The following is a 13,796-nucleotide window of genomic DNA, read 5'->3' on the forward strand; positions in this document are numbered from 1 at the left end:
CACTATACACACATGTCCTAATTGTGAAAACACACACCTGCTCATAACAAATGCTCAAATCTGAGTGTGCACATAATAAAGACAGTATGTCCAAAGACAAAAAACACAGCCTTACATCTGCAAAGAAGAGTGCCCTCTGTGCTTGTTTAATCTTGAAACGTTTGATCTTCTGCTGAATCCTCTTGTCCTTCACCAGCTGCTGCTCTGTGGCCCACTCACAGTGTAGGTACGAGCTGCACACACACACAAACACACTAAGGTGAGAAACCCCAAAAAACACTTTCTAAACAGCATCTGGGGCAACCGCTGAGGTCAGCAGGTGTGATCACGGATCGCAGATGTGGTCACTGAGTTTTCTTCACTGACATGCTGTTCTGAAAGTTGCTGATCTCCTCTATCATATTTGGTTTCATCAAATTTCTAGTGTGACATTCAGTATTTCTTTCAATCCTTTTCATCATTCGGCTGAAAACATGATGAATGTGATCGGGCTGATGACAGATTATCTGTCAAGTGAAAAGAAATTATTTCTCTGGGAGCCTGTGCTAGTAAACTTATGGTTCACAAGAATTTTTAATAATGCCCCTGAGTTCATAGAAGAGAAATTGAATCACTGCTGCAATACTGAAAGCTGTCCCAAGGACGCCTGAGATGTTTGTATACGTGTGTAATCACATAGTTCTCATTCATCCTTTCGCAAAGCCTTCAGAAGATCTGCTTTCTATTTTTATCTTATTTTACTTTTAAGAATTTGTGTTCTAATTTAGGAGTGCAATAATGTCTGGAACGGTATCTATGAACAGATATTATACAGTCATAACACACACAAATAATCACACAATATTATTTTGAATATTTCTGTTATGGTTCATGGTGTAATTCATAAAAAAAAAAACAGTTGCCAATTTAAACAAACTGTAAATGAACTTACTAGTTTTTGTATTTTACAAAAAACTCCTCCCCTTCGACCACCACTCCCGGAGAAACCTGGAGAGAACAGTACATAATTACAGACAAACTTCCAATTACGTTCTTCTTTCACTTGGCTAAAAGCTGTATTATTTTATATCATTAAGTAATGTTATTGATGTTTAAAATGTTGATAAAAAAATGAAGAAATAATTCCGACCTAGCAAAATAATTCCAATAGCAACGTTCATCCTAATTGTGCAGGAATTTACTGTATCGATTACAATCTCTAAAAAGCAGGAAAAGAAACAGCAGCTACCTCCTTCTTGAGGATACGAGAAGACATGATTTTGTCAACAACAGCAGCATCCTCTTCACTGGGATTCTCCTGCAAATGCAGAGGACATGAAACATTTAATCCCAAGTGTTACTTCATAGTCTCCCACAGCAGAAATTTGCATAAGCCTCAGGACACTTCATAATACAAAAACCACACACACACCGCAGTGTGTAAAAATAAAAAAATGGAAATACAAACTGCACAGTCTGCACACAATTGTGCTCTTCCTGAGGTTTCTACTCTTTTTTTTTCCCCTCCTGTATTTTGCTCCTATGATAGAGGACCTATGGTTAGAGGCTGTCATATGTTGTACGGATTGTAAAGCCCTCTGGCATATTTGTGATTTTGTATCAAATAAATAAAACTGACTTGAGGGGATAGAGTTTCTACTCCTGCACTGCCTCCTCCACCTGTGCAGACTGAAACAGTATGACTGACTTTGACAACGGAAAGCAGGGTGGAACTTTCGGAGCATATTTTTGTAGAGATAATGTTTTTGAGCAGAGCTGTCGTCACAAAATTCCCATTCTGATTTCTCTGCTGTTGCTTCTAAATTATTAAAAATGGGCACTGAATATGCATCTTCCGTGTTTGTACAGGCATACTGCAGGGGTCCTGGTTTGTACGTCACATTGTCTTGGTGAAAAGAACAGGCTGTGCTGCACTTTACTGAGCCTGTCGAGCTGTTGTTCTTCTAAGAAATGTGCTCTTGTTTTTTTACATGTGCATCATTGGCACAAAAATATTCTTTGCATGGATTGTTTGTAAGCCAACAAATACTTTAAATAATTGTAAGATTTATCAGCAATGAAACTAGTTTGGCTCTACGCTGCACTCTGGTGAAGTATTTTTTATGTTTTCTAAAAAAAATTATGAATTTAAACTCTACTTCTACTTCTTAGCTGCTAGGGATGTGTAGGCAGAACTACTTACTACAAAGAGTTGAACAGCAGGCTGCTTGGTTGCTGCAGTGTTGGCTTTCTTGGCTTTGACAATAACCTTGACCTCATCATCTGACAACCTGGCCTCCAGCTCTTCAGCGTATTTCTTCCTCTTCACCTGGCGATTTGATCGCCTCTTCTAGGAGAGAAAAACAAGGTGGAAGAAACACAAAAATATTCAACTGATCTGGATTACGTCATACATCAATTTCACCACTGAAAAATAAAAAAAAACCTTAGTTCTAAATGGCTCTACTAAGTAAATCTGAACATAGGGCAGGTTGGATCTGGACCGAGCAGATGTAAACACTGTTGAAACCAATGATCATCTTCCGTATGTACACATGCTTACTGCCCCCTTATGCAACATTATATGGGCGAATATTCTCCATCAGTGCACTTGTTTAAGGAACAGTGTCGGGGGATCTATAAGCAGAAATAGTATACAATATTCATAACTATGTTTTCATTAGTGTATAATCACCTGAAACTAAGAATGGTTGTGTTTTCATTAGCTTAGAGTTAGCCCTTCATATCTACAGGGGAGATAAGGAGCAGGTCCTCTTCAGTCCGCCATGTTGCTCCACCATGTTTCTACAGTAACCCAGAATGGACAAACCAAACACCGGCTCTAGAGAGAGCCTTTTGTGTTTTCACGTTACCTGAAGGCCACCATTGTTCTCAAACACGCTTGCGAAACTGCGGTAACGTGAACCGCAGAGTGCAAAACCGTGGTACCGCCAGTCGCTGTCTGACTTCCATTGCTCCTAAAGTAGTGTTATTACGGTTTTGCACTCGGCGGCACATGGACAGCAGTCTTGGAAAGGGAGGAGTGAGCGGAGAAGTATTTAGTTGGTTGCAATCTGCAACCACACCACTAGATGCCACCAAATCCTACACACTGCACCTTTAACTAGCACGGATTTACTGTATATCAGAAAAAGCATCAACGTCACTCTTTAACACTTGTGTATCATTGAAGTTGCTGAAGAGCTCAGCAGGAAACCACACAGAAAGACCACACTGATTCATGACTGATTTATGAGTGTGAGGCTACTTCTTGTGTAGCTAAACTAAATTAACTTGTTGTTTCACATTTGCAGTTCATGTAAATCAAAGTAACAGCAACAATGCCCACACACTGTGTTTACTATTGATCTAACATTTACTCATGTAAGTTCTTCTCCGACTGTCCCCGTGACATTTTTGATACCATCTATAATTTTGATTTAACAGATAGCTGTTCAAATATCTATCAAATTAAATTAGGATAATATCCTGTCTACACTACATTTTCTCCAATATCACTGTATCAACAGACCTATTTTACTAATTATATTATATTTCTTCTTGGAAATGGATGAAAAATATGAATCATAAAAATTGAAGATTCACACTAACTCATATTGAAAAGGCTAATATGGGTTCTCCATCCTCGGGACGTTCAAGGAAAAACATGACCCATAAATGACCTTAAATTTCATTAAACCAAGGAAGAATTTCTGAAAAAACATTATGCTAAAAAAAAAAAAAACCAACAACACAAGAGCGCTTTAAAATCCAGCTTCTCTCTATCCCTTCCTGTCAAGCCTTTATAATTATCACATGCGTGGGCTGCTGTATCCTGCATCAATACACGAGCCCCTCCTAATGATAATATGTAGTTAATTAGGAATAAATGCCACTGAGCCAAAGTTAATTAGGTGTGGAGCATAATATCCCCATGGAGATCTACCCTCACATCCCCAAACCCTAGCTGACCAGAAGCTGGAAAGTCAAACCAGCCGCATGCCATGACAATAGGGCTGAACCCCGGAGGTGGCCGTGCTTTTTTATTTCTAGCTGTCAGCCATGCTACTTTGACTCCTTCCACAGGATCATCCCAAATGAGTCATCAACAGACTGTTTTAATTAAGGCCAGGGGCGCCATTTAACGAGCGTAATTATATCATAGGCAATAGTCCGGATAGAGAGAGAGGTGGTGGGGCGAAGGAGGAGACAAAGTCATCCCCACTCATTCACACATGTCACTCTTAACATAGCAGATATCTGGCTTCACTTAGCAGTGAGCAACAGAGCACAGGATCGTGTTAGAATAAAAGATAAACTCGCGCGTCACCTCCTTCAATTGTCATTTTCGATCAGATCACACAGAAATCAGCCAAAAACATTTCTGCGAATTTCATTAGGATGTATTGGGAAAAAAATATCTCAACCTCAGGTGAGCAATCGCTTTTTTTTTTCCACAGCGGTATCTTGTGTTTAGTGGAAAATAGAATCATTACTCTGCTTTTGAAATAAACACCATGTGATCACTTAATTTAGCTAAGTGTTATGTTATCAAACAAACAGAAAATCCCTGGAGGATTTCAATTTTACTGGCTGCTGTGGCAACAAAATTTCCTTTTAAATGAAAAACTGTTAAATTTAGACGTGTGTTATGTGTGAAGGTGCTATTGTCAGTGCTTTGACCTAGATATAATGCTGTGTTGATGATGTCTCCATCATTTCTCCATAAATGACACAGCTAAGTGTGTGTACTTGAGATCGCCACCCACTGCCTGACCCCCACATGAACCACAGAGTCAATCCTCCCAGGCTCAGGCTAAAGCTGTGAAGCCTTCCTTCAGGCTCAGCAGCAGTGTCAACAGTCAGGCCGAGGACACCGCATCACTCAATGCCCTCTACCGGAGTGGCAACAGAAAAAGAGACAGAATTTCTATTTGGTTTCTTTTAGCAGAGGTGTGACACCAGTAAGGGGATAATGTACAGCGAGCCGGTCATTGTTGTGAAATAAACCCCGACAGGGTGATGCAGGGCATGAAGTGGAGGGGTCTTGCATCGTCTTGAAGGGGTTTATTTCACAACAATGACCCACTAGCTTTACATTATCCCACTTAGTACACGGCTACTTACTTAAAAAATCCATAATTTGACACAAAAAAGGACTGCGCCCATAGCAACGGTCTGTTATACATAACAACAGTCTGCTGTAGAGAAGTAACAGACCGTAGAACGCCGTAATCGACCAATCGGAAACGAGTATTCAACAATTTGTTTGAATAAGGCAGGGAATTAAAAAACAGTCAAATGAGTGCAAACTCCCACCGAAAAGTGTCTCACCCTTTAGGATTAATATTTGAATATGACAAAGTGGGATAAAATACACTCTAAGTATTCCCAAGCATTACAGCCCCAGTTATTTCTACTAGGAAAATAGTGACTTGTATTGTAGGTTTATGTGTCAGTTTGTGAGTGTGTGTATACGCTGGATCTTACAGAGTCGTCATCTTTAGAAGCGCGTCTAGTGGGAGGGTCATCATCCGACTCCTCTGAGGACTCCGGCTTTCGCTTCTTCTTCTTCCCAATCTTGATGACGATTTTCCTGTAGGAAGGAAAAAGCACACCCATGAATACGATGACATGAAGGCTAGAGTAATGGCAACACGTACCAAGCACATATGGTAATGTTTACTGCATTGTTGTTAATAGTAGGAGTGGGATTCACCAGAAGCCCCACAATACAATATTATCACAATACTTAAGTCACGATACGATCTTGTGATTTTAAACATTTTGCGATATGCTGAGTATTGCGATAAGATATATTGCAATATATTGTGATTTATTACCCTTTTTCAACTGCAAAATAAGCAGTTTGTCAACATCTGTTTTATCTAATAAGATACAGTTTTCACTCTGTTCATCTCAGAGTTTTCATTCACATATCTTGAGGTCAGAGGTCAAGGGACCTCTTTGAAAATGGCCATGCCAGTTTTTCCTTGCCAAAATTTAGCACAACTTTGGAGCATTATTTAGGTTTCTTCCGGACAAACCAACATTCCTTAGGTTTTCCAGTTTCATATGATGACCAGTATGACCAGTAAATTCACTCTAATTTTAAGACTCTCGATATACGATTTCATCACGATATGATTCCATTGAAAGATGATAAATTATCACCCAGCCCTAAATCTAGGTACATTTAACCCCAGAGCTTATGAATCTCACAAATGGCATCAGTGTTCATATCAAAAGTTCTAAAATAAATCTGACCATGATAAAAATATCTTCAACTGCTTGGGTGAGGGACTGTCTCTAATGGATTATAAGAATAGTAAGTGTCGTCATTAAAAGAGGCTTACACTGAGAGACCATAAAAGACAAACCAATGAGCAGCATGTCGTTGACATGTCTAGCAGAAAAAAAATAAGATGGAAAACCATTTGTTTATTAAAACGTAGGCTACACATGCAGAGCCCCCTGTGGGTTTCCTTTGCACCAGTATGCAAGATGGAGTGAAACAAGAGCTCTTAGATTTGCATCTGCTGCACTGCAGTCTGTAAACAATACATGCATTTGCAGCAGCAGCCTATATTCTATAAGAATCTACAGCTGTCAGCAGGCAATTTCTGACCCCAACATACATACAACAGCTGCTAGGGGACCAGCTGAGGTACGGTAGGAAAAGCTTACACGTATTAACATCCTCACAATGGGAGCTGCTGCCAGAGTTTATGGAGAAAGGAATTCAGTGCTTTGCTAAAGCTCCCACCTCGTCTGCGAATTTACACCAACATCATTCGCTCATAATTTTGGCAAATATTTTTCTTGCCATTGCTATTTGTGAGTGTTGAAATTCTCACCATAGCCTAATGTACAATTGTAGTACTGAGACAGACTGCAGCGACGTGATGATATCAGGAGCCCAGATAGCAGCAGATTGCAAAAATGAATAGACGCGAGCTTCTACTTTTCGCCAGCGCTTCATCCTTCTAACTCGCTCTTCTCTCTTTCACACACAGTCACATATTATTTCTGTGACCTTTCCCCATATATTCTCTCACCACATATGCACACACTTCCTATCTTGCGCCTCTCCACATGTATTATCTCTTGGAAGCCACAGGCGCCAAATCTCTGGCTTGGTGTGATGTTAATGGTGGGGGAAGGAATTTTTTTTTTTAAAAACAGGGCTATCATATTGACACACAACGGCATCTTCACTCTCTCACTCTCCATTGCGTTTGCATAAACATAACAAACCCACAAAGCCTTCCCACAAAGGCAAACATGCTCTGTGCTCCACACACACAAAATCAAAAGGCCTACTCATGTCACATGAGCAGGTATGTCTCTAGTGAGCAGGATATCCCCGTAGGGCTTCTTCATATGAGATTACATGAGGGACTCACATTGAGTGTGAACAAAGATTCCCACGCTTTCCAATATCTTCTATATTGTTAGCAAACATTCATTCTGTTAGACAGCAAATCAGTTCTTTAGACACCAAGTGGGCCAACAAGATAGGAGGAGGTCAGCCTGTAGAACATCATGCACGTCCTGTAAGGAACAGCAAGCCAACCTGTTAAAACAGCATAGTAGCTCGTTCAACAAGTCAACCATTTAAAAGAAACACTGCCTATTTTCGTATCGATTCCATGTAGTAGATTAGTAGTTGCATCATGTCTATAAGCTTCCTAATTTCGTTCCTTTTAGTGCTCCTAGCAGTAGCAGCCTGGTTTACTTCCATCACAGACTGACATTTGTAGATGTCAACAGATAATGACGAAGACAGACATTTTCTCAGTATTTTTGTTAGAAATCTTCATACAGTGTGGAGAGATACCACAAAGTCATAACCACAACAACACGACAGACATCCACTAAACTGTATGTTGTGTAATACAGCACGATGTTGTAAACACAACAAACGTTTGTCCAACTTTAAGATCTCTTTTCAACTCAGTTTATTGTGGTGTTGATTGGCTTTCCCATTCAAATTAGAGTTTAAAGTTTAAAGTTAAATGATATATTGTCAGTAGAAAAGAGACCAACCGAATACAAAAAGCTGGAAAGATCTGTACATTTTTATTGCTTCTCTACAGGTTTATAGGTGTCTAACGATACATCAATCCTGATCAATATATTGATTCAATGACCAACGATCCTATATCATTGATGCAAAATGAAAACATCAATATGTATCATCTTTAAGATACGCCTTTATTTTGAAATTCACGTCAGTGTCACCATTTCTGTCCAAGCGCACCTCCTTCCTACAGAGTCCAGTAATACAATTGTCAAATCATAGTTTAGTTGTTTTTTGTGAGTTGATAGAAATGTAACGGATTGTGTTATATGGGCATATGATATTAGAGTTTTTCCAATACCGATATCGGTATTGGAAATGCGTCCGATACTGTCCAAATTCAGTAACAGCGAGCATGCCAGTCTATGCTACGATCTGATACCATAATTTATTAACCCAGAAAAAATAAACTTGTTTAACAGGATTCTAAACAAACAAAGTAGCCTTCACTGTGCTGTCGCCCTGGATGTATCATTGCTGTCAACGGCAACTACTGTTTTAGAGCAGCGAAGGAAAATGTCAGCCATTTGGCAATATTTTACAGTTGAAGTAAAACTGAATAATAAAAGAAAGTTCTATTGTGCTCATTCTCTGTATGTATTTGCTAATGTTTTACAAAGGGTTTAACCTGAGCCAGGTCATACAATAAAGATAGTGATCACATCACATCCATACATGGTCATTAGCAAACAGCTGTTAAATAATCATAGTAATACATGCATAATGGGTTTTTTTTAGATCACGCTGGTATTGGATCGGTGCTCGGTAACGACTGATACCGCAAGTTCAGGTTTTGGAATCAGTATCGGGAACATCTCTATATGATAATGTCTCATATCGATCACAGGCCCCTGAATTGAATCAAAATTGTATCGTGGCAAACTTTGTGATATCAGCAAATAAGTTATCGTTGTCCAAAGAATCAATATAATATCATATCATGATGAAACTTGTGATTTACACTGCTACAGGTTCTTCAGACACATTAGGCTTGTCTACTTGACCAGTTACCATATAAGCAGCAACAGTAGCTTCTGTCAAAAGAAAGCGCTAACTGGAAAAAAACATAGAGCAAGCCGATAAAGATATAATCAGCATCAAAGACATTTCAGGATCCACAAACGCTCACACACACACCTATTGTGATATATGTAAAGTAGAAAGCATCTGATTCTTCCAGAAGCACTGAGCTGATGAAGAGCTGTCCCTTCTGTGTGGTGTCCCTGCCCCCTCTGGATGATATTACATTTCACAAATCCTCTCGACAATGACACTTTATGGTTGCCATGCAACGTGCCCTTGGGAGTGTATTTGGCGATGTGGGCGGCAATGTTCACAGTGACATCACTTCCTGTGAAAAACAACACCAGCACATGTCCACTGACACTATGAATGGTTGAGAAATGTGCCAAGTCAGAGTGACACAATGGGGGAAAAAAAGGAAAAATAACCAGCTGTGACACCCAAGAAAATAGAAAAAAAGCATTATAAAGCAGCTGAATGGGACAAAACACAATGTTCTTCCTCTACCAAATAAAAGCTGGCTGGGATACGGGCCTAGCAGAATACCAGTGTCACATCACCAGGCAGCAGCTCAGCAGCTAACAACATACAACAGGGCTAAAGCGTCTCTCTGATCCCCATATGGAAAGACCTGAACTTTGAAACGAGATACTTGAGGGCTGTGAAACCATCGATTGAGCCAGTACAGACAGAGCATTGATGGTGAGGTGGCTCCTGGGTAATGCCATATACTGTATGTAAGCAGTCATTTATAGGGCTGGCTGATAATTCAATATGATCATTTATTGTGTTTTAATGGAATCATATTGTGATGAAATCATATCGAGACATCATGATACACAATTGCATCGTCTTAATTGATAATAAAAAGCACATGCTAAGTCAAATTTCTCAGAAAACCTGAATGGAAAAAAAATTCTGCTTCTGGGAATACCCCAGTATAATTATTGTCTTAATCTGAATGTGAACATAGTCAGTGTTTACTGGAAATATTTTTTTTCTCTCTAAAATTTCTCTAGAAGTTACTTTCATTTTGCACTCAAGTTCTTAATCAAAGGAGAAAACACTCAACACTTTTCAATTGTCATTGGTTTCATTTACACAGAATACAAAAATAGGCTGTACCATGTGGTTATTTCATATAGACTATTATTTATTTACTGAAATGCCAGAAACATGCTATAGGTGATATATATTGTTATCGTGATATGAAATGACCGATATTAGGATAGAAGATTTTGTCTATATCACCCCAGCCCTAGGCGTTAATGAAAGCAACATGGCATAGTTAGAGCTTAATATGATGAAAAGTATATATTCTACATACACACAGACACACCACAAACCATAAGCCACATCTTAGTGATGGTTAGAGCCTGTTCCACCCTGCTGTGGCTGATACACGGGACCACCCAGGGGTTTACTAGCGCCAGCGCTGACACACACTCTCTCCCCCTTGACTAGATCGCCTCCCCACAAGCTGAAATATATATTAACTCAAATGACAGGGAGGACTTTCAACTTATTCTCTTACTGAGGAAAAAGAGGTCTGAAAGCAGTCAGTTCAACTCTTCAGTGTCACAGTCAAGTCTCCCTGATGTGAAGAACTGGCTATTGAGCTTTTGCACAGGCAGTTCAAACGCCATAGAAACCATATCGGCTGACCTTGAATTATAAGAGAAGGATGGCTAAGTGTTGTCATTTTAGTGTTTGAAGGTTAGAAGGCACTCTGACAAGCTCAAGAAATAAAATTGAGAAATTGACCAAATAACCACACAAGTTTGCTTCACAATGTTTTCTATATTGCAGAAGAAAGCTGCCTTTATGACAAACTGAAAGGGAAATCAGACACCCTTGTTTTATTTATGTGAACACAGTTTACTTGCAGAAGGTGTCGCCTCTTATAATCCTACCCTCTGGCAAAGAAAACCTGTCCTAAACCATGGAGTTAAGACACAGCTTCTGGTCAACCAAATGAACACATGTGACTCTCAAAACTGTCAGTCAATATAAAAACTATGTTGACATATTTAAGTACATTATAGCCCCAAGGCTGATCCTGGATTAACGGCAACACATTCAGGGCCTCAAATGTTTTGCAATATACTTTGACAAAGAAATACAGATGTGGTAAGTTTAACGTTACTCAACGTTTCACTTGAAACCGTGTGATCTGCCCTGCACAACAGTTTGTGGTATACTCGACTTTTAGTCTCCTCAACAGGCTGCATGTTGTATGCAAGCCTGCTTTAAAAAGCCGGTTTTGGGTACATCAAGGCACATTAGTAAATGCCAAAGCGTTTGGCAGGGAGCTTTGCGACAACTGCCATGCACTTGTTGAATAAAAAGAATACAAAAAGAATAGAACTGTAACCAGTCGAGCCTTCGTCGTCAGAAAGAACAATGCAGAGACAGTGTTCAAATAAAAACATGGCATATAAATCTTCATTTAAAATATGTTAACATATGAAAATTAAAAGTATATGGATAATCAATCTTTATGACTGAGGCTATGCATAGTTGTATTTAGTGATAATTACTTTGTTTTTTTTCTGAAGCGATGAAATGATTGCTTTTCTATAATTAAAACAGTAAATGGCACAAGGAGATTGGAGTGCTGACAGCGCTCCGGTATGAGTGGGAAGCTGCGCTTGATTTATGTTTAATCATTTTGATAGCAGAAATGAAGCAAACATTTAATTTTGAACCGGTTGTATGTTCATTTTCTGTAAAATGTTTTACATGTCATTATTTTAATCATTTCCTCAGTAAAACAAATTCATAACTTATTGTCTTAATAACATTTCCGCTGTAATAGATACCACAATAAATATCACGTTTCAGTTGTCATCCCTCCTGACGTCTTTAGTCCATGAGAAGCCTATCTTCTCTTATTTCACAACTCTCTCTATATACTGTACACATGCATTTCCACCTGGATGGTACTGCTGCCTTTAATGTTTGTTACTGATGGAGAGGAAAGTGATTCACTCTCCTCCCCACTAGGATTTAAAGAGGCCATCCTCCAGACATAATCTTGCATCTCTAATTAGACTACAGCTGCCCCTGATCTGACATTACAGAGCGATCCCCGATGATAGGCTACCACTTGCCTTTTTTCCTCAGAGTGATAGGCTAGTTGCCGTTGGAGGCTCGCTCGGCTCCCATCCTCCTATTGTGCCAAATAACCTCCATCCCTTGTCCCCCCAGTGTTGTCCTGCCCTACTTGGCATGCCGCCACTGGGAGTGTATGTGTGAGGGTTTGATTTTAATAGAATCAAGATATGATAGTGGCTCGCAGGCCAAGACTGCAACGTGGTGCTTCGGCATCTCAGAGAGACCTTCATTGCATTTAAGTGCGTCTACCTCAGAGATTGTGTGTGACGGAGTATATCCTTCAAAACTGCTGTTAGCCTAAGTGTGGTGTGTGTGTTTGTGTGTCTGTTTCTCATCCTGAGGGGCTTATTGAGACAGTAGTGCTGGTCCTCGTCAGGAAATCCCCCTTCTTATGAATGGAAGGCTATAATCTCAGTGCCACACAACTGGAAACCGTAGTAACAGCACCATCAAGCCCCCTCTCAAAGACAAATACTGTATCAGCACAGTGCACATGGCCACACGGGGGATTTCTGCTTTATTCAGCAAACATTTTAAAAATGGGCAACGCTCTCACACACACACACACGCTCACAAGAGTGTGTACGTTTGCATGACTTTAAAACTCAAAGGCAAGCAACACAGACCCACAAACATGTTTATGCATCACACACGTGAACATGCACACATACGCACCCCGCGAGGGATTAACTAGGAAAACACTCAATTAAAAAAACAGCTTTAGCTCTTCCTAATGAAAAAGTGAGGGGAAAAGAGATTAGACGGCTTGCAGGCAAGCCCCTGAAATATGAACAGCTATACGCTGCTGCATATACGCTAGACTTAAACCTCCATTTTCTATCATGTAATTGATCTCACGAGCACCATTTTGTTTGATATTTCCCTGCTACCCCGCTGCTTTGTTGTATCAGCATATTTAGAACACGCCTGCTCGCAGGAAACATTGGATGCTTTGAGCGTGCCGGACGAACCAAATTTATATTGGGAGAAAAAATGTAAAGGAGGAAAGGGGGGGAGGGAGGAACAAAAAGGGGAATGAGCGGCACAGTGCTTTCATCTCATGATTATATGAGCTTATTTTTTCAGCAGGTAGGCTGCCTAGAAAAGCAAATTCCAGCATGCGGGGAGCTGTGATCAGTCAAGCTTGGCCTTTTAAATAACCCTTGCCTCACCCAGGGGTAGATTCTGTTGGTAAATATTTCAATACACAATACGTACTTTTAGAGTAGCAGACTAAACCTAAAATCTAACAGTGCTTTAGTTTCATTTGTTAAAAGATAAAAAATGCTACAATTAACAGCAATATCTCTACTGAGAACTGATTTCTCCTCTCAGTGTGTGCTTTAGATTTAGACGCAGGCCCTGATGTCACCCGGCCAAAAAGCTGAGGTGACATTTGTATTATTCCTTTACCAGCAAAGACACATGCTCAACATGATGAATGTCGGTCTCTCTTTCAATGAAAAGAGGCCATTAAATTTACATTGGAAGAGTCAAACGAGACACATAAAACAAACTAAACTCTTGAAACTAAACTAAATTCTTAAGATGGAATACAACAGAACCACCATTACTGTCAGCCGAAACGTCTGCT

At 39.8% G+C, this 13,796-nt stretch overlaps 1 protein-coding gene across 12 annotated transcripts in view; it reads right to left on the reverse strand.

Moving 5' to 3' along the window:
- The window catches only part of chd9 (chromodomain helicase DNA binding protein 9), an 84,470-nt gene that overhangs the window by 31,091 nt on the left and 39,583 nt on the right, over window positions 1–13,796 (reverse strand). For all 12 annotated transcript variants that reach the window (XM_074610204.1, XM_074610192.1, XM_074610201.1 and 9 more), the window contains 5 exons: window positions 5,470–5,575; window positions 2,183–2,329; window positions 1,229–1,297; window positions 932–987; window positions 116–233 (listed from right to left, as the gene is read on the reverse strand). In XM_074610204.1, the coding sequence (XP_074466305.1) occupies window positions 116–233; window positions 932–987; window positions 1,229–1,297; window positions 2,183–2,329; window positions 5,470–5,575 (496 nt within the window). The remainder of the gene's footprint in view (window positions 1–115; window positions 234–931; window positions 988–1,228; window positions 1,298–2,182; window positions 2,330–5,469; window positions 5,576–13,796) is intronic.

The sequence above is a fragment of the Sebastes fasciatus genome, chromosome 2 (assembly GCF_043250625.1).
Source record: "Sebastes fasciatus isolate fSebFas1 chromosome 2, fSebFas1.pri, whole genome shotgun sequence".
NCBI lineage: Eukaryota > Metazoa > Chordata > Actinopteri > Perciformes > Sebastidae > Sebastes > Sebastes fasciatus.